The sequence below is a fragment of the Lissotriton helveticus genome, chromosome 6 (assembly GCF_964261635.1).
Source record: "Lissotriton helveticus chromosome 6, aLisHel1.1, whole genome shotgun sequence".
NCBI lineage: Eukaryota > Metazoa > Chordata > Amphibia > Caudata > Salamandridae > Lissotriton > Lissotriton helveticus.
In genome coordinates, this window is record NC_136067.1 from 1,791,095,471 (window position 1) to 1,791,119,940 (window position 24,470).

The 24,470-nt window shown below is 42.7% G+C and overlaps 1 protein-coding gene across 1 annotated transcript in view; it reads right to left on the bottom strand.

Moving 5' to 3' along the window:
* Positions 1–24,470, bottom strand: part of ABCG8 (ATP binding cassette subfamily G member 8) — a 251,544-nt gene that overhangs the window by 25,811 nt on the left and 201,263 nt on the right. Inside the window, exon 11 of the mRNA XM_078649684.1 lies at positions 22,417–22,684. Within this exon, the coding sequence (XP_078505810.1) occupies positions 22,417–22,684 (268 nt within the window). The remainder of the gene's footprint in view (positions 1–22,416; positions 22,685–24,470) is intronic.

The following is a 24,470-nucleotide window of genomic DNA, read 5'->3' on the forward strand; positions in this document are numbered from 1 at the left end:
CCAGCTATCTCCATTACTCACGAACCTAAAGCATCCGCAATAGTAACGAGGGTGGGGCTAACAACACAATCCCAGGAGGACTGGGGGGTGTGTTGCACACTTACAGGGAGACTCACTGCCAATTGTGACCTTAGAATAATACACTTTAAATATATGCAGCAAATATACTTTACTATACCGCATTTCAATTATATAAATATAGGCTCCACTCTAGTTGCCAGTGTATTAGATGTGGGAAGATGAATATTCCAACTTTATGCACTTAACCTGGACCTGTGCACTAATATACCGATTCTAGACACAGGAAAGTGTAGGCTCTGACTGGCACGGGAAAGGAGAGGGTGGAATATATTCCACAGATACGTCTCCTGGGGCTAGTTAAATCTCCACAGCCATGCAATCGTAAGCTCTTGTTCTTGACCACACTACTAGCCAAACAACAGGTGGCTATACACTGGGAGAAAAAAGCAGTCCCCTAGATCGATTGTTACAGCTTACTTAATGTCAACCTAAGCTGTGACTTAATTAGGATACCAAGAAAAGTACTAATTCAGGACTCTGCGGGACGGAAATGCAAAATGAAATTAATTGTTGCCACAATAAGAAATGTTTGGTGTGATGTACAACTATGCCCTTACTTAACAGTTGTACTTACTGCATTATGACGGCAATTTTATGTATTTTCTGTTGAAAAAATCAATAAACTAAAATAAATATATGAAGAAACCAACCTGCAGCTGCGGTTTATTTGGTAATATAGCATTTGTATTGTATATTAATAAACACTGGCACACCAATCCTCTTACCCGAGGCCATCTTTGCTACTCCTTTTGAGCACAGTGAAAACACTGGTCTAGCCCAATGTTTTGGTGAGATGGAAGATTACAATTCTTTTTGATCTATCAACTTTTAAGACCTTGAAGTTGCTGGATCTTTAGGGTTTTTTTCGTCAATATTCATATATGTAACTTAGGGTATGATTTCCTTTTGAGTGCAAGATTTTGTTCCACAGCTATTTAAATTGCACTGACCTCTTCATTAAGTTGCATGGCTGTTGCAAAGTCATCCTGTGCACTGGGCACCCCCCACATTTTTGCTGACTGATGCTGGTGGCAACTCATTTTGACTGATTCTGGCCTCTACCTAGCTAGTCCCAGGGCCAGTGCCAAGCTGAAAGGAACACATTAGAATACAGCTAAAACACCAAACATACACTAGGGTACACTATGGTATGGTGGGGTACCCCTGTAATTGGCATGACCTACCCCATAAGCCCCTAGTATATAATAGGGCAGGGGATTGAAACTACCTAGAAGTCCCCAGTACCCTTGGACATGGCAGTTTAGAGGCCAGCAGCTTTTCTGCACTTGCATGTGTGCACTGCTGAAGCCTGAGGTCAGTTTAAAAACAGCAATGGATGCCAGGGCTGCTCCTAAAAGGTAAATTGTGCCCAAACTCGACTTTGGTGGCAGGGGCACTTAAAATGGATAACCTGCAATGTATTGGCATATTAGGGACCCCCAGGGTCTATCCTAGGTATCCCAGGGATGGGAGGTCAGATATGTATATGGTACACACTTATAAAATGAGTTTTTATATGCCTGGGTAAAGTGAAATTTCACATTTCACTCCCCACATTGTTAAAGTGCTGCTCAAATTCGACTTTAATGCTAGGAGCACTGGGTAAGGAGGATCTGCAATATTTCTGCAGATTCAGAACCCCCAAAGTCTCCCCTTGTTGCACAGGGGGTGGGGGTCCTGATGAAATTAGGGAAATACTTATAAAATATGTTTTTATAAGCCCTGGTGCTAGAAAACTGGCCCAAATCATTTCCCCATTGCAAATTCCATGGCCCGTAGGTTAACATGGTAGGAAGGTATTGATTAATAACTATTGATAGGAGAGGACTAGCCTCGCCATTCAAAGACTTCCCAGAATGGAAGTAGTAAATCCAACAATATTATATTTTTGAAATTCTCCTAAAGTGTACATACAAGAAGTTATAAGACTTTCTTGTTTGTAAGTCCAAATGCAGCCTTCCAGTGATCTGCTCTGATTGGTCAGAGTTAAGTGGATTAGCCAGGCTGCTTTGAAGAGGTGATAAAGAGCCCATGGGGTTGCTAACACTGCTGGGAGGGCAGTGTGCTGGTCCATAGAAATGCCAGGCCAGGGGGTGGAGTCATAAACCATGCTCTTCAAAGGCAGATGGGAGGCCTGGGTGTCAGTTACACTTTTACACTCTTGACCCAGAGTCAGGGCTAGGCTTAAGGAATGTAGGGGGAGAGTCTATGGAAATAAGCCATCCCCGGGGGGGGGGGGGTTGTTTAGCCAGCTCTTACCTCCTTGCTGGAAAATCAGTCATTATGAATTTGGAAGATCTGATGCACTCTGGGACAAAATAATGCCACACTCTACAGGATGTGGTCATAACTATGAGGAGTTACCCTGCTCTCATTGGTCAGAAGTGACCTGTTGCTTGACTCAGAGAATTTTGAATAAGCATCTGAGAGGGGCAGAGCCCTCCATATCTGCTGCTTGATCTTGAATGAGGCAAGAAGTACCCTGCGGAGAAGATTTTGCTGTGCATAGAATTCTAAGGCCTGACCTCTGAAGACTGCACAATCTGAAACTACAGCCCTGTGGATTATCTTGCAAGAAAAGAACTAAAGAGTGGACTCCTGAAAGCTACAGGTTAAAAGAAGCTCAACTGGAACATCACCAACTAAATCTACACCTTGGAGACCCATCAGTGGATTTGTAAGGGTTTTGTACCAGTGGATTGTGGGAACTGAAGTCCTCAACTTTCAAGGACCATCTTGGAGCTTCCAGACCCTTGGAGTAAGTTTGAGACACTTTGGGATTCCTTGAGGAACTTCAGGAAGAAGTTCAAAAAGTTTGGACCAACTTTGAAAAAAAGCTCCATAGAGGGACCGACTCAACATGGTCAGCCAGGCTGCCTGCCTTCAACCGCGAGCCGGCCAAGCTACCCAGGTTTGTCCCGCTAAAAGCTCCAACTTCCAGAGATTGACCGGGACTAGAGAAAATCTGAAGCCGGCGAACCCTCACTGGATCCGGCTACACGAGGAGCATCGAGAGACCCCGTGAGAAAAAGCTCAAGAAAAGTTTCTAAGTCCGCTCGTCGAAAAGTCGACCAGGAGCAACCGCGAGAGCCAAGCCCTCTGCCTTCCATCGCGTGTGGGCCTGGATTCCTGGGTTGCCCCGCTGAAGCGAACTTGAAATATTTTCTGAGTCCGCGCCAGGGAAGTTCACCAGGACCTCATCACAAGTCAATCCGGCGAACCCTTACCAAATCCAGATTGGCTGGGAGCTTCAAGGGGCCTTGAGAGAAAAAACTCCAGAAAAGTTGGTGCCATAATCTTCTAAGTGCTATATTTTAATAAATCTTTGAAAATTCATATCTCTGGTTCCTTACATTGGATGTTTGTTGTTTTGGTGCCATTTTAAAGAGGAAAATATTTCCAATCTTTATAAATTGGTATTGGATTTTTAAGATGTGTTGTGTTCTAATTATTTACTGAAATTGTGTTTTTAAATGCTTTACATACCTGTCTTTGAAGTTAAGCCTATCTGCTCACAGCCACCAGCCACGTTACCAAGGGTTGAACATAGGAATAATTTTCCAAGACCTATGCTGGGTCCTACCATGTGTTAGTGGCCTTATTGCCAGTGGCAGACCTACATTTGCCCCTACCAATAACCCACTTTCCAACAATGGCATTCCTCTTTTTGGTATGGGTGGCCAAACTACCAGGTCATTCGCCTATGTTTTTTGTGCCTTTTTGTGTCAAAACAAGCTTTTGTGTTCTGTATCATTGGCACCAGAATCGGTCATCTGTTAGAAGTTGAGTTTTCTACCAGTGTCTCTTTTGAGGCAAAAACTTTCCTTTGACTTCCATTGCCCGCATATGACTATAACGTTAACTGACGTTATTGCCGGGGTGTTTATCGTTTTTATACCCACTGATAGTTCAGATCACAAATGGCTGCCACATTCACAGTGAAACATTCCTGGCCCATGGAAGCGCTATTGTCAGGATGGGTAAAAGCACAACCAAGCACATCTTTTTACTTCTTTATGAACCCTACGTCTGTATTCTGTCTCACCTTCAGCATGCCTTCTGCAGAACCTATTGAGCATTCTGGGGCAGATTTACTAAAAACTCACACACCACATCACAGCAGCTGCACTTGTTTCACTGTGTAGCGTGAGAGGGAGTGAGCAGGACAGCACCATACCACCTAAGATATGGGACTCTCCTCCTCTCTCCTTAGCACTGGTGCACAATCAGGCTGCCGAGTCCTACGCACACACCTTTACGCCATAGTGCAAACATGTTTGCGTAATACCTAACATGGGTTTTGTACTGGAAGGATACCCTTCATGTACAAAATACCATGTATAGACATGCAGCTTTTCCTACTTTGGATGTGTGGAGTACAGTGCAGCACACAGGCAAAGTCAGAAAAGGTTGGAGAATTATAAACATTTCTCCTTTATAGCTCCTCTTTGAAAGGTGCTTTGTTTTTTAGGAACAACCCCCTGCCTCTTACTGTTAGTAGATACAGCTCTGCATCCAAACTCTTGTGTGATTGTATGGAAACATCCATGTACCACCAATGGAACAACCCCCTTGACGCAAAGAAATTCAAAGCAGTGAAGAGCCCTGCTTTGCTTTACTTTTAGGCAACTTTCCTGCACAAAACAAGGTTGTGCTGGAAAGTAATTTCCAAATAAATAGTTTGCACTGTGTGATGCAAACCAGGTGCAAAATGTTAGTAGATCTGCCGCACTGTCTCTCTGTAATCCACATTAATGTTACCCCTTGCATTCGCCCAGGCAATGGCAAATAATGAGGGAGCGTAAGTGGTGTTCTTCACAATTTATTGATGACTGATATGGAAGAGCATTCTTCAATGATTCTCAGGCTACTGGCCTGATTGTTGCTGAACCTTTGAAAATCTCAATCATGTGTGTACTATGTATCATTTGTCAGGTGTCCATTATCACACCTGTGTGCATGATATTATCTCCTCCCCCATTCGTAACTTGAGCTAAGCTACAAATCAGTGCATATTAGCACCCGTCAGCAAAAGTCCAACCTATCTTTTGCATCTTATAGGAGGCGCCGACTCCATGCAGCAGCGTAAATGTTTCACCCACCATGTCTGTCCATCTTTTTCTACAAACGTATTCCAAGGCTTTGCATATGTTCTTCCCAACATTTTTGCATGCTCAGTGTTCTTTTATGTGGGTGCTCTGGCCTTCAGTTCCCCACACAAGAGCAACTGCATGCACATCTGTATGAAATAGTACTTCGAACCTGCTGCTGCTTCCTGGTTGCTCTGCATTGGATCACGGAGCACACGCTTTGTGTTGCGTGAAAGGGAGATAGCAGAACAGCACCATATCTACTAAAATGTGGCACTGGTCTGCTCTCTCGAATTGCTAGTGTACTTTTGGCTGCAATACACCAAAAAAGAAAGCCTGTCACCCTAGTGCAATTGTGTCTGCATTGTGGGAAGCCTAGTTTTGTATTAGAATGGGTTGCTTTGTAGTACAAAAACGTTGTTGTTTTCCCACTTTGCATGCATGCGGTAGAATGCAGCACACATACAAAGAGGAGAAATTAGGAGAAATGAAAACATTTCACCTTGTAACCACTGCTTCAAGGAGGTGCAGGATTTTGGTGCAAATGCTTGACAGCAAAGAATGGAACGCTCCCCAATGCAAGATAATGCATGACAGTGCATTCCAAATCTTTGTGTTACTGTGCATTATAATCCGATGCATATTGCAAAGTATTATTAAATTTGGGGCCATTTCTCCAGGACTTCCAATCTGGAAGACACACCTTTTAATTTTCTTGCCCTTGTCTGTACTATTGGGTCATGGCTTTTCTGCTGCTTCTGCTGGGGGTGATGCTTTGAGGCCCTCTATCTATACGTGTTTTTTTATCAGCTCTCCCATATTTTGTATACCACACCTTCACTCAGCTTTTACATTTGTTCATTCCCAATTTCCATCCTACATGATGGTTTCAATGTTGATGTTTTTGTGTTAAGGCTTAGTAACTCCATCAGAACACAGCCTCTTCTTGGAGCACTATTACGTAAAATGCACAATTTCAACATTTCTTGACATGGCACCATAATAGATAAATAGATTAACAGGCAGACAGATTAATAGCAAATATTTACTAAGTTACTATAGTTATGTTTTTTAAACAATATAACATTTTTATGAATACATTGGTTCTACACAAGTTCTGCATTCGTGTTGGCATCTGAGTTCTCTCCTGCAAGCTGCAATGGTTGTGATTTCGTGTACTAATGTAATACACAACATCGCCAAAAGAATGGATTGATAAATGAGGAAAACTTCATAAGCAGTGCCCCAAACTATACATTTTTTTTGTAATACAGCAATTCACTTCCCGGAGGAATAAGGCTGCACCTCATCACAGTATCAGGGCAGTGGATTGCTACATTTTTGGATGCCCAGCAGGCTTAATATGAACCTCTGGTCACTCTCTTAATACCCAACATTGGAAGTACCTGACCACAGGTGGGTCAATTATATCAGAAAATTAATATTTACTGGACTCTTCAGAGGGCATCAAAAGGTGTTTATTTCCTATCCTGAAATCATGGGACTGAGTTCAAGATGAAGGAGGGGCATAGTGAACAAAACAAAACACACAGGTGACAGGAATAATTCTTGCAAATAGTCTAACTACTGGCAACTACTCTGGGTAGCAGTCCAGTCCATTGCTTTTTTGTGCACCGTGACACCTCAGATTTGACCCGGCATATAGAACTCAGCCTTTGTGCTGGACTGTTCCTATCGGAGCAGGAAAAATTGCCAAGCCAGGTCCTCTCTGAACTGGAACATGAGTAACCCAATATGGGTGTTAGCCTACGTGGGCTTCTTCAGTTGGGTGCAGCTAGGTTCCAGAGGCACAGTGAGCAATGGACCCATGTCTGGGCATACTCTTGATCACTTTCGCAGCATATCAAACACACACAAATTGGTGGGAGGAATGCTTGAACTCTAGCCACTGGCAATTACCCGGGGTAGCATTCACACCCATCATTTTCTTTGCACTACGCACCTCAGATTCATTTTCTCTGTATCTCAGTGCATACTAAATAGAAATCACAATTAACAGTTATTTACTTGCCCCCTCAGTTTCACCTACTTCATAGAGTCACACATACCCATTGTTTCCTCTTTTTAGGGGCCCTGTTGTGCACTTTCACTCAGTTTTTAGAATGGCAACATCTTCAGACCAGTCACAGCATTCTTTTGAGGATGGTAGTGAACTACTGTAGGCCTAATAAACGTTTATGCAGTACTTCTTTAGATCTGATCTGCAGAGCTGATTTTAGTTTTTTGAATTTTGCATCAATGAAAGTTCCTTACGGATAGCCTACTGAAACATCCTGCCTCTATTTTGGAGATTTCCAGCTACTGGCCTTTCGAGCCGACTGGTCTCACTTCTTGAGACCAATGGGAGACACTTTGCGTGTTTTTTTTTTTGCTTCCACAGAAATGTGTTAAGCTATGTTAAGTTATGTACCCTAGTCAGACCTGTGGAGACTGACGGTTGGTGGCAGATGGTTTACTGACCTGGGGCATAGGCCTTTTCATTTCTAACTCTGGAAGAGGTATGTTTTGTGAGAGGTATCCATCGACCATTCACCTTGGTGAAATGTGCGACGTCTCCCAAGACTCAGACACTGCTCATGATTGGGTGCTGTATGCCTGTGCTTACATGAGAAATGCATTGAGACCCTGTGCACAATGCCTGGCACACCAGAGAACCACTGGTTGCAAAAGGGGCCCTTGGAGGAGTTCCTGATGCCTGTAGTGATTTCGTCTGTGCCTGGGCTCTGGGCAGCAATCACCATTGTAGTAAAAACTAGTTTAACTTGCTGAGGAAATCCATTCTCGGATCTGTCCGGCAGCTGACCTTTGCTTGCCTGCCTCCTCTTTTGCTGTTAGTTGTCCAACAGACTTTGCTCTGGATGTTTTCCCTGTGTCTCTCCAATATGGCCCAATTGATAAGTAGGTGATTCCCTGTACCATCCAGTGACACCACGAGCAGGACGATGCACCCTCAATTAGTTGCATGAAAGCACAATCTTCACAAATTTCCATTGGCCCTGGTTTTTTGTTTCTTCTGCTGCTGTATATAAATACTAGGGTGGTATTTACAACAAAATGTCAGATGGTGTGTTATATCAAAATTGGTAATGCAAAACTACTGTGCACCCCTGTGTTTCCCCTAGCACTGTCCCTAATAAAGCTGCCTAGTGCCAGTGCAAGCACCCTTTGCCCATGCTGCAAGGGTGCTTGCGCTGCAGGGGTGATTGTTTTATGTGCAGGAAGGCACGCATTCCTGCACATAAAAAATCTTGAAAGACGATGTACTCTTTCTATGTGTGCTGCAGAATGCAACACACATGGAAAGAGCAACAAACAAGAAGAAATGAATAGTTTCCCCTCGTATTTCTAGTTTAAGAACAGGTATTCTCTGGTTTTGGTTTTTGGTGCTACCCCAGTCTTGTAAATATGAGGCAGCGTCAAAAAGCAATGGGTGTTGCGGCGGAATGTCCACTGCAACACCCATTGCACACTCCTTTCACACTAAGCGAAGTGTGAAAAGGGGCCTTATTTACAAGGCGGCGTGGCTTAAAATTGATTTGTAAATAGGAAGAAAGGGATCTCACCACCAGAACGTCGCTAAAAGTGACTTTCTGGTTGGTGGTGCTATCCCCTTGTAAATATGCCCCTAGTCCTCTGGCGACAGAACGTGGTATGTACTCTAGACCTTGGAAGGAAATCTACAGCAACAGCTCAAGAAAGGTGTTTGGCCAAACCAGGAACTGTTTCTGCTTCCTTCTGTCAATAGGACCTGAATCCGAAACTAGGACACCAGACAGTTGTTTGAGTAGCCACTCAGTTACATTACAACCCATTAAGTGAATGGTAACTGATAACATCTAAAGCATGTCTATCGGCTAACCAATGCACAACATTGAACTGCTGAGATCTCCCACTAACTGTGTTCAGGGATCAATGTAATATTGAACTAAGCTATGATGTCTTAGTGCTAAAATAATATTGAGGCGCATAGCTCGCATCCAAATGAAGCTAGGACATTCCTGTTATCTTGGGGTATATTTATTTTAGTTGTTCTTCCTGATGTAAATGAAGTCCTAAACTTTACTTTAATAGATATCGTTCTGACTCGACAGTGATATGAATTGCGTGTTATTACTTTGTATCATAGTGTACCTGAGTTCTTTGTCCTTATCATCCTCTAAAGCAAGCCTTAACTGTTCATCCACTCTACCACTTAGAGTCAATACCCTAATAGGAACACTTGACATCCAATAATCAGCACATCAACAGTGCAGAAGGCCTCAGGACCCCAGTGGGTACTGTCCACCACACATCAGAGAAAGGCTCAATAACCACAGAACGTAAAGAGCCCTTACACCAGGACACTTTAAGGTAAATAATACCTCACTCACATCAATGAAATATGGCTCTCACAATCTTCTTGTCCACGTCCTTCAACTTAAATAAGTAGCTAGGAACCGACATTGATTTAGGCCTATGACATGCTCTTTATTTATTATAGTTTAGGTCCGCCTGTAAGTGTGCTCTTGCAGTCTACAAAGACTTATATTATCCCCCTCTCAACGTAAGTGTGACTTCTGGAGAGGTGGCAGGACACGAGAGGACTCAAAAGGCATGAAACCTTAAAAGTTCAATCTCCTGCTTTTGATCTCTGTACCTTTTTTTAAATCCCATATTTTGTAACTTTTTCTTACAGTTCAAGATATCTTCAGATTTAAAATGCTTGCCGCTCTGTACTGCAAATCAATGTGTTTAACACTGAGGTCCTAATTAATTTGTCACAAGGTACAAAACTTAGTGCAGCACTTGACACCTGATATTTTTCTGCTTTGTACTGTACATCTGCTCTTTTCAGAGTGTTCTTTTCAATCAACTGCAAAGTGCATTTTGATTAAAATAAAAAGTGAATGAAGGCGGCCCTGTGCAACCTGAGCTTCAGCCTACTGCAAAATGGTACCAAGCAAATAAATGCAAATTAATGCTGATCTAAAAAAAACTAGAGAGCATGTGCTTCTGCTAATATCTGAGCAGAATATGATTATTTGTGTATTACATTCGATGGAAATAATTTCTTATTAATTGTGAACAGAGCAGCAGCTGCTACCCATGGCTTGCCCTTTGGCACTAGAAACACTAACCATGATACCATTGATTGCATGTGGGTGATAAAAGCATACGGGAGAATTGTAAATATTGTGGACTTTCGGATCCCTCCTTACGATCTGTAGGTTTCACACTTTACGGTTTCTAATTCCCTCAGAAGCTCAGATACGCATAGGACCAGGGGATCTGGTTTGTGACATCATTGAAGCCAAAGGTGGTGGTATATTATTAACGCTGCCCCATGTACTGTGATGAATGAAGGTCCTTAGTTATTTTGTTGAATGTGAATCCTTTATGTCTACATAACAAAGGATGGAAGCCACTCATTGTACCTGGCACTCTCTGAGGGTTCACCCACAAAGGTTTTGCCTTCACCCCTCCTGTTTTCTGAACCCATCGCTTTTGTTAGTTTTAGGACTCTGTGTCCTTTACTACTTCTAACCAATGCTAAAGTGCTTGTGCTCTCCACTTCAAACAAGTTAGAATTGGCTTACGCCCAATTTGCAAATAAAATTTACTTGCAAGTTCCTAGTAAAATGGTACTAAATGTGTCCAGGCCTGTAAATTAAATTCTACTAGTGGGCCTGCAGCACTTATTATCCCACCCACTTATGTCCTTTTAAAACGTGCTCCAAGCCTGCCATTGCAGCCTGTGGGTGTAGTTTTAAACTGCCATTTCAAACCTTGCATACTGAATGTTAGACCTGGCATCATTGGCATGAGTCTCTCCTCCATTTTTTCTGTTTGCCTCCTCTGTTTACGATGTTTTTGCTGGTAAATGCTTTGGGCACTGTGCCACTGCTGATCAGTGCCACAGTGCAAGTGCTCCCTATGTGAAATTGCTGTATTGATTGAATTCCATGTTTGGCTTATTTGGTTTACTGTCAGTCCCTAGTAGAGTGCACCAGGAGTGCCAGGGCTTGTAAATACAAATGCTGCTAGTGGGCCTGCAGCACGTGTTGTGCCACCCACAAGAGCGGCCTAGTAAAAGTATGTCTGAAGGTCTACCATTGCTAGACCACGTGCAGTCTGGTACTGTCACGCAGACTGTGCAAGTACACCTACTTGCCAGTCCCTAAACCTTCCCTTAACTTCATGTTAGTCACCCCTATGGTAGGCCCAAGGGCAGGGTGCATTGTAAGCATAAGGTAGGACAAGCCTGACAAGGTTGGCATGTCCTAATAGTGAATTACAGCCATATTCGTTTTTCACTAGTGTAAGGTAACCTGCTCTCCATCAGTTAGAATGGGCTGCCAGGATTATTAATGCTATAATCCTAGCGGGCTCGGGGAGCATGGTGCAATGTCGAGTTTGGTATCCCTGAACTCAGGGTTTAATAACGCATCCGTTTGTGTGGATGGTTTTTGGACTCTGTGTTTGAAAATAGCACTTTTAGAAAGTAGCTATTTTCTTGTCTAACTGTCTACCGGTCTCTGCTGGTTCTGGTGTGCGTGTGACAGGAGCTGGGTGGCTCCAGAGGTCTGAATGAGTCAGTGTGGGATGAGTGGGGCATTTGCATTGAGAGTAGGGGAAGAGTAGCTCCTGATAGCCTGCCCTGCCTGATACAATGCTGGCTCCGCCCCCCTGCCGGGCGGCTGATGACTCTGTGCCTGCCTGGGACTTTCCTGGCCCACCTCCTGCCGGGTACTTGATGGCCCTGCCAGTGACAATGCTGGCTCCGCTCCTGCTGGGCGGCTGAAGACTCTGCCCTGCACAGTGAATAGGCCAGGTGCTTCGGCCTGGCAACACCCACAACAAACCCAAGATGGGGGGAAATTCCCCTGCATGGACAAAGGGATCAAAGCCAAAAAGGGGTATAAGAGAAGGACCCCTGAACCAAGAATTTAGATCACTTCTGACAAGGAAACCTGAACCAAGGACAAGAAGCCTGCTGATCTAAGGACTGCCTACCCCTTCTGCCAGAGTGCTGTTTGTTGGGGGAATCCTGCATTGCTTCTTTATTTTTGCCAAGGAACCAGGAGAGAGGAACTGTGTGTGTACTCTCAATCTTTGCTAAGAAAATCTCCAAGGGCTGGAAGAGTGCCAGTCTCCTGTTGAAGTCACAGGGCTAAAGGACTTCACCTGCTTAAAGTGCTGTTTGCTGGAACTTGTGAATCCAGCACCTCTGAAAGAATCCAGCAATCTCGACGCCGACAGACGCCGCCGAATCCAGCTCGACATCGTGAGTAACGGCTCCAGTGTCCCGCTTCCTCGACGCCGGCCGCCGGGCCCGATCGACGCCAGCAACAACGCCAGTGAGTAGTGAGTTCGGCTCCAGCTCCAAGTGACCTCGTGTCTGCACCGCTGCTGATCGCATCGACTTCGAGCCCTCTCGACGCCGTGAGCGCTGCTCACTCTTGCAACATCGACATCGACGACGCCGTATCCTGCTTCATCTCAGGAGTGCTGCTCCCGCCTGACTTCGGTCGACGCCGCTGCAGATCGCCCCGACTCCGAGGCCCGATCGACGCCGAAGACGCGACGCCGGACATCTCGACGCCGCTGATCATCGAGTGCTTCACTTTTCCAAGGTACTGTGTTGTTGGGGTCTGTGCGACTCCGGGCTCGACGTAGCGCTCCTCGCGGTCGACGCCGAACCTTTGGATTAACTTTGCCTCGACGTCGTGTGACTCCCGTGTGGGTTACATTGTTGCCAAGAACTGTGTCTTAGAGAAGAAGAGTTGCTTTTGATACTAAAGACTTTGTGCTAAGAAGAAACTACGCTTGAACTATTATTTTTCCTTCCAAGAGTATTTATTAAGATTGTGGTATATTTTTGTCGTTATTTGGTCTTGTGCTAAGCCTTATATAAAAATCCTTATTTTTATAATACTACTGTGTCGTGTCCATTTGTAGTGTATTCACTTTATTACTGTATGTGGTCATAAATGCTTAACGCACTGCCTCTGAGATAAGCCTGTCTGCTTTGCCAAGCTACCAAGGGGGTGAGCAGGGGTTATTTAAGTGTGTGATCCCCTTGCCCTGACTAGAAAAGGTGTGTCCCTATTTGTCAGAAGTGTATACCTCTGCCAACTAGAGACAGCCGCTTCTAACACTGAACCTTTCACTGAGCCTAAAACTCCCTTTTTATTACATATAAGTCACCCATAAGTTCGGCTCTAAACCGCCCACAGGGTAGGACATATGGTATTTAAAAAGTTGGACATGAACTTTTGGGTTATATGTCCTGGTAGTGAAAAACAACTACATTAATTTTTCACTATTGTGAGGCCTACCTCTCCAATTGGATAACACTGGGTTATCTTATTACATTCAGAAAAAGAGAAAGTAAAAGCTTTATTGTATACATTGTTTAAAATTCAATATATTATCCATTAACCCTTTCCGTGCTCCCGTCAGCCGTTGGCCGTCGCGAGCACTACCTCACTGGTGCTGCGAACGGCCAACAGCCGACGCGGCCCCGCCCACTCCACTGGGTTAAACCATAAAACCATTGGATCACATTTTTTTAGTTTCTAAATTCTGTTGTAAAGTTAGTTCAAATTAAATCATTGCCTCACCCGTTCAGTCTCATGGGGTACAGGAATTATACAATTTTTACATAAAAAAGGATTGAAGGATAATGTAAACATGCAGTGGACTCCTGCTCTTCAATTGCAAAGGAGCATTCATGCTAGGTTAACGTTTTTTTAATAGGTTTTTGTTGGACTCTCCAGCTGCAAACCTTTTTGATTTTAGTCTTTCATATGATTTTCCCAAGAACCTTGCCATGTTCCCACTGAAGACTTTTGATTGTGCCACAAAGCATGTTGAAAAGGAGTCTTCTACTGGTTGAACAGAGACCTTCCTAAAAGAAGGTAGTCATTAAAGCCTAGGCAGGCAGAGGCATATGATGTGTTCTAGCGGGAACTAAAGTTCCATGACCCTTCAAACTCTTTCAGGGGGATGGATAGTAGAATAATCCTTACACATTTCTGCTTTATTTTGGCCTATAGATTGGAGTCAATATATTGCTGATTGTACTGGAAATACAGTTATAAGATTTGCCCCATATGTTTGTAGTCTGTTACTTTCAGTAGATCTCTTATTCAGTAGGACATATTTGTGGGTAGACGCTGACATGGTCAAGAGATATGGTACTGATTGTAAATTTTGGGCTTTGGCTGAAGCGGTGATTTGAGTCTGCGAAAGAAGAAAATTGCTTCTAGGATTTTGCATCAACTCATGATGGTTCAAACCGTGAGAGGTTTCTGCACTTGAGGAAGCACAATTGCAGAAAAAAATGATTTTGGAGACTTATAAACATACTACATTGATGAAAGACTTAATTTAACCCCTTGCATGCTGCCGTTGGCCAACGGCCGACGCAGCCCCTCCCATTTTGCGGAAGTGCTGCACTGCCGCAAATTCGCGGCCGCGGCAAAGGGGTTAAGTCAGATCGTTGAATGTTGACTTGAACATCGTAAGTTGAATTGGAGGTGAACCTTTTGGATAAGAATAGTCTCTAATTAGTCCAACTTCTTCTCATTAGTTTTATTAAGGCATAGGTGAAGAGTAGTATCAATTTTGCCTTTACAACAGTTAAAGTGGATCTGATTGCTCCCCCTTCATAGACTTGTGACAACTGTTTTAAGGATTTTGTTGTCGTCAGTGCTTTTATTTTTGTGTTGTGCCATGGACAGCTGCTTTTCCAGATAAGCATACAAGCTTACTGGCTTCACTCAAATTTTTATACTTTCTTGCCAAACGATATCATTTTTGTTTTGCTAATGTTAGCCAATAGGCCTTTGTAAGAAATTGGGTTACTGGTTAAGAGGGGTGAAAACTTACTCACGCAGCAACTACAATTCTTCTCAGAGTGAAGTCACAAGCAAATTCCAAATTAACCTGTCCTAAACTTTCTGGTAGCTTGGCACAGAGCAGTCAGGCCTAACTTAGATACAATGTGTATTTATGCAGCAATTCACACAGTAATAAAGTGAGACACAACACAAGAAAAATCCAACATCAATTTAGAAAAATAGAGTAAAATGTATTAATTCGTTTAAGACCTTAATGACAAAAATAGAATCAGTAGAACCAGAGATATGCAATTTCAAAGATTTAAGTGACTACAGAGTTGAAAAGCACAAAGCATCAGCTGTAGTTATCTAGTCGTGCTAGACTGGAACAAAGTCACAAGATTAGGCCCGCTGAACAAGGGTACATTAAGTCCTGGTTGAGGAGCATTGCAGAGTCCCGCGTCGGGGATGTGTTGTACAGCAGTGGTGCCTAGGAGCTGCGAGTCTGCGATGCGAGGTCATAGTCAAGGATGCGGTTGACGAGGATCTTGCAATGCGAAGTCCTGCACCGAAGATACGTCATGCACTGGCTGTTTGCGAAGCAGTTGCGGGGCTTAGGTTGTGGAGTCCTGCATCGTCATAGAGAATGCAGTCGATTAGGTTTTTGCAATGCAAAGACCTGCACACAGGATGCATCATGCAGTGGCGCTGGGGATGCATCAAGTATTTTTTTCCGATGACGAAATGTGATGCTAAGTAGCGATGTTGCAAAGTTTATGGGAGGTGATGTGTTGCAATGCATCAGTCATGCTGGCTCCACAATTGGGCTGGCAGAGCACCTTGAAGCCCACTTCCAAGGGCACAGGTCTAGGGTTGCATAACTTGGAAAGGCAGGGCTCACAGCTGCAGAGTCCAGGGGTTCAAGTTGGAGGAACCCTGTTCTGTCCCTGAGGCTTCTAATCAGGAGGCCAGCAAACTAGCCCTTGAAGTCACTCTGGTGGTCCTAGGTTCAAGATGCAGGTCCTGTCATTCTCACTCGGGCAGGAGTGCAGCTGGGTAGCACAGCAGGTCAGCAAGATGGACGTCCTTCTTGCAGCACATCAGTCCTTCTTCCAAGTCTTTTACAGGTCCAGATGTGCACTCAATAGTTGGTGTCCGAAGTCCAATATTTATACCTGGTGTCCACTTTGAAGTCGAAGAAGTTTCTTTAGGTTTCTATCCCCCCCACCCCGAGGTGTCAGGCAACCCCTTCCAATTAAATTATTGTGTCAAATAATTCCTTACATTTCACTCCTTTTTTTCTCAATTGATGTGGGATTTTTCTTGTGCTTTGCTTTCACGTTATTACTGTTGTAAGTGCTGCATAATGCTTTACACATAGCCTCTAAGTTAATCCTGATTGCTTTCGTGACAAACTACCAAAGGGCTAAACACAGGTTAATTTAGTGACAGTTTGTTGTTCACCCTGACAAGGATTGTGGCTGTTTCATTAGAAGGGCTCACACACCCACCTAACGCAACAACCCAAGTTCTCACACCAATGCATTACCTTACCTTGTATTGCATGTGTTGATGGTCCTTGGATGTCTAGGCACATGGTGTGATCTTTGCCACAATAAAACTACAGACAAAACGACTCACTGACTTCCTGTTTGCTACTGATTGATGGTGATTTGTAGCTCATGTGATCATAAACTTTTTGACACAAAATAGTTATTTGGAAGTTCATCCCTAGAGAATGAGCAGGCAATCAGCGTCCTAATCTTCCACTTCACACTACATTTTCTTTTCACCCGTAAGTGGAAAGGTAAGTGGAAAGGTTAATGGATTCTGTTCCACCTTGCATAGTTCAGCAGAGTAATCATTAATGTTATTCTGAACTGCGTTGTGCTGGCCCTTCTAGTTTCATAATTAAGAAGATTGTTTGATGGCATGAGGTACCAATGCAAAGGGACACTACAGAGCAACAACAGTATTTATTGACATTAAGCAGAAGGGTGAAAGGGTAGAGCTACTGGCAAACCCTACCAGGAGTAGACGTAATCAGATGCTCAGCCCAGGTCTAATGGCCCCTTCTGGTAAAGGTGAATGGCAATTGTGTGGTGGTGACACATTTCCCACTTTCACCAAGAAACCAACAAACAGACAAATTAGACAAATATTGCACAGACTAGGCGCAATCTTTATACGTGACACACAAAAACTGCAACTACATAAAAGCAAAATAGAAACACTGGTAAAAAAAACCTCAAGACAGCACCAAAAAGCACAAACTCCATTTCCCATCAACATAAACATAATAACATAAACACACTAACACTCATACAAACTCAACACCACCCACACCAGGTGGCCAGACCGACCTGAGACAGATTTAAGTACTAGAATGCCCCAAAATACGAAAGAATTAAATACTTACAAATGGGGGACAATATTTCACCCTACACCCATAAGGATAAATGATTCGTACACTATATACAATCATAATGGGCTTACAAACACTAAAATCTGGCCCCAACCCCCTTTACTCCTCATCCACACAAAGCATACCTAAAAGCCCATCAGAACTATCATAGAAGTGTATCACTAGAGAAACACTACAACTGGATATCTTTCAATTCTTTACCCATACACCCCTGCACCCTTGGCAAAACAGAAAATAAAGTGTTTTTCACCCAAAGTAACCCAGGAGAAGTAAAGATGATAATTTCTATTGAATTGCTAACACGGTGCACTGTATTAAGTTAGTTTCTAACCTCAAAACATTAAGAACAGGAAGTATGTGTACCTCCCACAGTATGAAAGCAGGGTGTAACCTATGCAACTGGAAGAAATGGGGTAACCCTTTTGCCATAAATGAAGACATGGTGTGATTAGACCCTCGCAACTGTAAACAGGGGGAACCCTTGAAACTTGTAATTACCCTTGAAGATTGATAATAGGGTGCATTTGACCCTTGTAATTGTAGGAAAGGTGAACCACTTACAACTGAAAGCAGGGTAGAACCCTTGCAAAAGAAAAACTGAGAACAGGGTGAAATTTAGACTTTTGATTCTGCAGACAGGGCGAAACCCTTAAAATGGAAAACACTGAGAGTAGACTTCACTTAGACCCATGCAACAATAAATAAGGTGAAATTCTTGCATCTAAAAACAGGAAACACTTACCAATGTCAAATACCCCAACCTTCACATACCCACAAACTCCCTACAGAGATTGTGACAAAAAGAGAAAATATCTCCAGCCATTCACATATAAGTAAGACAAATCCAGTGAGAGGAAATGTTAAATCCATATCATATAGATGCACAATCAATATATCTACAGTTGTTATAGAAGAAACTATCCGATTACAACTGTGCCATACACAGAACAAAATCTGAAGACATTATATAGTCATATCATGTAGACATTGAGCAAACAAAAGGCTAAATCACTGATGGGCAGATCACCGTTCCTATGGACTGTCCTTTGAAACAACAAATAATTCCAGAATAAAACTGTACCACAACCAAACAGAGACATATGCCATTTGAGTCTTCACTATTATAATTGAACATGCTTGTATAATTTTTAAATCCTAGAGGGAGGTGACGCTTGAGCTTCTTCCAGGAAGGTGTAGTGTTGTGAGCCCTGTAGCTCTGGGGTATGTCTTTTTCCTCGTGTAGTGACATGTTTACAGGCTCCACTCCGGGAGTGGAGACACAGGCGCAAGGGAGACTTGAGTTGGCACATGGCTATCGGCAAAGGCAGATGAACCAAGTTGAGGTGGCATTCGCAAGTTACTACATCCTTCAAAATGGATCTTTGAAGCAAGTGTTCTTTTGTACATTGTTATATGTGTTCAAATGATCACCTGAGTGATAGTAAATGTTGGCGATTCAACGTTTACAGATGTTTGTGAATAAAATGAATAATGCACATTCGAAATTTCCGTTTCCTCTTGACTACATGTGCTACTTGGTCCTTCAGAAGAATCATCAGAGAAGTGTGAGTGTGATTAGACCTCTGTAGCTCTTCTAGGTGTCTTGAGGAGAGTCCACAAAATGAGTGTAAAACACAACTTGTAGGAGGCCCTCTGCTCAGTAGAGCTGCTCAGGAGGGAACTTGTCATGATGACAGATGCTGACAAGCCATGGTCCTGCCTCCTCATGAAGAGGCTTGCGTAAGCAAAACCTCAAAAGGGACACGTTCAAGCTTCTGAACAATGCATGACACATTTTAGCAACAATCCCCCAATGTGCGGTATGCAAACAGGTGCATTTTGATTTGTTTAAAAGTTCATCAATAGCAATATAATTTAAAAAACTCATTATGGTTATGAAATCTTCAAGATCTTCCTGTCCTTCACCTCCTCACATGCAATGTTCCTTTAACAGACCATTAATTCAACACACAGCAGCAGCGGCTCATGCAGGTACGAGCGGTAGGGCGGTGAGACCGGGTGGTGGGGATTTTGACAGACGACCACGAGGGAAAATTAAATACATAATTAATTTTCCCTCGTGGTCATCACTCGAAATCACCCTGCCACCCGGCCCCACCGCCCTAATGTTTCTGCCAGCACGAGCCACGGCTGGCACACAGCTTCGTTAGAGGTTTCACTTCAACACGCTCTTGATTATATAAGGGTGTAGTAACTAATCTCAAAACTTTCTTTGTGCTAACCCATCTTCCCCAACTGACAGCTTTCTTGTAAATAGCTTTTCGTGTTCCATTCATTTCCCCTGTAAAAGTGTAAACCTATTCACTTTCGTAGCAATAACAACCCTGAAAGTTTTTAATCTTTTTTGGAGGAAAAATAGGCAAGTTGCAACAGGCCTCTTCAGAAACCCTTGGGCAAACTCTTATCCAAAACTGCTCTCTGGAACCATTGCCACCTCAGCAACAATTACACGGCCTCCTCGATACTGAGTAAATGGCATCACGACTTCTCGACACCCAAAAGCCCTAGTGAATGTAGTATTTCTTCACAGTTCTCCTCAGTAACATCTGGTGCAGGTCTATTCTACAAGAGCTGCCTGATGACATGGTAGTGGTGAGGTCAAGTTCGATTGAAGGCAGTGCCCACCTTTAAAGTTGCCCAGGAGGAATTGTCCTTCTTTTACATCTAGATTTTCCATTTCTTTTACAGCACATTACTGTGTACAGGTTCTTCAACACTCATCGCCATTGCCATAATGAAGAAGATTGTCCGGTGGCATGATGCAGGAATACAAGGGGACTGAGCTCCTGACTCATAGATCGTCAACAAATGTAAAGTGGGAATAAATGCTGGGAGTTGGCAGGTAAGTAATACAAGATAAGATTTTTTAAAGAAGGTGCCCACGTTCTACAGGCCCTGCCCCAATGAATTCAAACCACAAGTGTTGTTGTCAAAGTTGGAATCTGTGGAGAAGGAATAAGAATGCCAGAACAATCGGCCTTTACAAACGTAAACATGGTATGAAACAACGTGTGTCTCATTCTCAGCATAGAACATGAAGGTAGGACGGTATACAACGTTTACAACGCAACTTTTACAACGCACTACCATTACAACAAAACTTTTACAACGCAAAAACTATTACAACGCATACATTTACAACGCATGTTTTTACAACGCAGATACTTTTACAACGCATACCATTACAACGTAAGTATTGGTAAGTATATAATTATATTTAAAATGTTATATGTTTGGTTTTTAGGGTTCAGGGTCAGTTTTGGGTTATTGGGTTAAGGGGTATTTTTAGGTTTCAGGGTCAGTTTTGGGTTTTTGGGTAAAGGGGTATTTTTAGGGTTCAGGGTCAGTTTTGGGTAAAGGGGTATTTTTAGGGTTCAGGGTCAGTTTTGGGTTTTTGGGTAAAGGGGTATTTTTAGGGTTCAGGGTCAGTTTTGGGTTTTTGGGTAAAGGGGTATTTTTAGGGTTCAGGGGTATTTTTAGGGTTCAGGGTCAGTTTTGGGTTTTTGGGTAAAAGGGTATTTTTAGGGTTCAGGGTCAGTTTTGGGTTTTTGGGTAAAAGGGTATTTTTAGGGTTCAGGGTCAGTTTTGGGTTTTTGGGTAAAGGGGTATTTTTAGGGTTCAGGGTCAGTTTTGAGTTTTTGGGTAAAGGGGTATTTTTAGGGTTCAGGGTCAGTTTTGGGTTTTTGGGTAAAGGGGTATTTTTAGGGTTCAGGGTCAGTTTTGGGTTTTTGGGTAAAGGGGTATTTTTAGGGTTCAGGGTCAGTTTTGGTTTTTTGAGTAAAGGGGTATTTTTAGGGTTCTAGATCAGTTTTGGGTTTTTGGGGTACAGGGGTACAGGGTAAAAAAAAAATTAAAATAAATGAATTAAATGAAATTAAATAAAATAAAATTATATTAATTTTACTTATATTACATTAAAAAAATTATTATATACTTACCAATACTTACGTTGTAATGGTATGCGTTGTAAAGGTATATGCGTTGTAAAAAATTGCGTTGTAAATGTATGCGTTGTAATAGTTTTTGCGTTGTAAAAATGTTGTTGTAAAGGTAGGCGTTGTAAAAGTATGCGTTATAACGTCATACATCCAGGTAGGACAAGTGCCATATATTGCATGATAAGAAAACTCATAACACGACAGTGACTCATTAGATTAGCAAGAGTATTCATTGGACATCAAGCAGGCAGGTAAAAAGTACAAGGTGAGATAGACAAGCAGACTGATTGGCAAACTCAAGATGAACCATGCCACCAGCAGATGTTATGAGATGCTCAGCACAGGTCTAACTGCAAGGGTGGTAGCTGAGGTGCTCTGAACCACAATGCAACCAAGAAAATTGGGTCCTTATCGCCTGTTTTCATAGGGAAGACAGCTCTATATATATGGTGTAGTAGGCCCCTCCTACTCCTGGGCCCTGGTGAAACAGGACCTGCTGCACTTTTAATAGCTACAGCCCTGCTAACTGCCAAGTGACAGGTCCTATGAACCCTTCATGATGACAACATTCCATGACCTCAAGGGAGAGCTGAATGCATTAGTGTAACGAAACTTGAGGGATCCCCTGCAAACTACATGGACCCCCTCACCCCAGACTCATGAGCTGTCACGCACGGGTACTGTGCTGAGGGGGTTCCCGTGAAGCTCTGGGGCCCACCGAGACCATTGTTACACCACTGGCTGAATGGTAAGTCACCACACAAAGCTGCAAGCTCAGTTTCGTTTTTTGTATTTTTTTCATGCTGCTCTAGGGTCACTACTACTGACCTTCACACTTCTACATCGTGATCACTGTGGCTTTAACTGGATGGTCTGTCAATGACAATGACAAATAGGAACATGTAGGCATGAGTTACATGATCCTGACGTATTATTTCCTAGTTGCACAAATTAAAAGTAAGGAGATTGAAAATGCAAACAGAGCATGTGGACTCCTTGAGATCTTTCGGACTTACCTGCCCAGAGATTTTTCAGGCTGATCACAAAACCCCCGGTTAAGTAGAAAATGGTGAAAAGCACATTGCAGAAGAAGGAGGACATGTGCAAGGTGGGCAGGCATGCCGATACCCATAATGCCATTGCTCGACTGCAGTAGACAACCATCCAAACGAGCAGAAAGTTTAGAAGGAAGTTCTCAGGTTCTGGGTTAAGGTCTGCCAGCCAATAGATGGGAACGCCATACAAAATAGTAAAAGAGACATGTTCCGGAAGTTCACCCAAAACCTGGCAAGAGATTTAAGGTTACAATTACTATCAGATCATGTAACTAATAGCTACATGATAATTAGAAGGTAATCGAGTGTCTCTGCTAAGCATGTACAACACTTTAAAATATTTCTGCAGAATGTTATGAACTGTATTTTTTAATTTTTGTTTTGGAACATTTGAGATGAAATATTCGAAGCAATACAGGTTATTAGTTCCAGTTCTTAAACTACACAGGTTCTGAGTCAACCAAAATTATTTAAAACTTTTGTAAAAGATGAAGGGTCCAATTCAAAAGAATGTTAACATTTTGTACATGTGGGGTAGCTCCTAACTTTTGACTTTCTTGGTATTCACAAATAATTCCATGACTACTCCTGGGAAAATGTGACAGCCGTGGCCTCCCCAAAGTACTCACACAAATAAACTTGGTACTCAATTACCCATTCAAAATGTAGCATAGGTATAATTCCAAATGCTGAATCAATACATTGTCACAATCAAAGATGTAGTTTTGTACTATGCTGACAATTTGATAGTCACAATTCGCGAGGGGCTATCGAAGTGCTTGGTGGCATTCCAGTGCAGAATTACGAGATTCAAAAAGGTGCATTTCAAGTTACTTTTGAAACTATATTGCTCACAAGTCGCCCAGTTCTGCTGTGTTGTTTCCAGAGGGGAGCAAAAATAATCTAGCAATTGCAGCAGCCTTCCTTGTTCCTTTAAGGATACCTTTCTTGGAGATTAAAGTAATAATGATACTTTGGCACCCACAGTAGCTGCTTCTCTGTATACAGTTGGCATGAGACAGAGCTGCCAAGATGTTCAGGTCTTTAGGAATCAGAATGTTTTTTTGAGTTTTCTATAGCGCAAACTAGACCCTAGACATCGGGTATCAGAGTGCTTTACCTGAGCGCCAGTTTCGTTACATTAGGATATATTCATATTTTTTTTATAGGTTCGGGGAGATTAAGTGATTTGCCTAGAATCACAGGATGTTGAGGGTTGTTGCCGAGACTTGAACCCGGTTCCCCAGCTTTGAGGTTGACCGCTCGAGCCATAAGGCTACATCCTCTCCCCAATGTTGTGTTGGATACTAGCTTTACATGTAGTTTCAGGATTGTGGGCATGGCTGAAAGAAGTACATTTGTGTACATGTCTGAACAATCAGCTAAATGATGGCAAATTATTTTTACATTTTCAATCAAATTCAATAAAAAAAAACTGAGAATCCTCATTAAGGACCTGATTTAAAGGTTGGCTGACAGTTTCTGACTCCATCACAATAAATTGATGGATATCCCGTTCACCTTATTGCAAATCCAATAGAATATAATGCGCTTGTAATAATAAGACAGAAGGTAGTACCCCTCCACCAAATTCTAATTTAGGCCCTAAGGGTTTAACTCCTTACCTGAGGTAGAATAGGACATTTTACTGTCATTGTGAAAGTGGAGATGAAAAGTAAGTTGATAAATGCACTCAGATTGGCAACCTGCAATAAAGTGCTAGTATTTCTGTAAAATTAAGGCTCTATCGACTACGAGGTCGAAGATGATATAGTAGAATCTGTTGTTGAGTTGGGTCAATAGGTTGTGGTAAAGTGCTTAAGGCACAACCTTCTCCATTTCAAATGAGTGAGATCCTCATCAAATGAACTCAACTTCTTGTGTCTTGTGTCGCAAAGAACAACATAGAAGCATTGACAAAGTACCCGGTGTGGAAAGGAGCTACATAAATATACACAAAACTTACACATACATATGTACACACATACCCTTCAGGTGAAGGGCCCATATTTTGT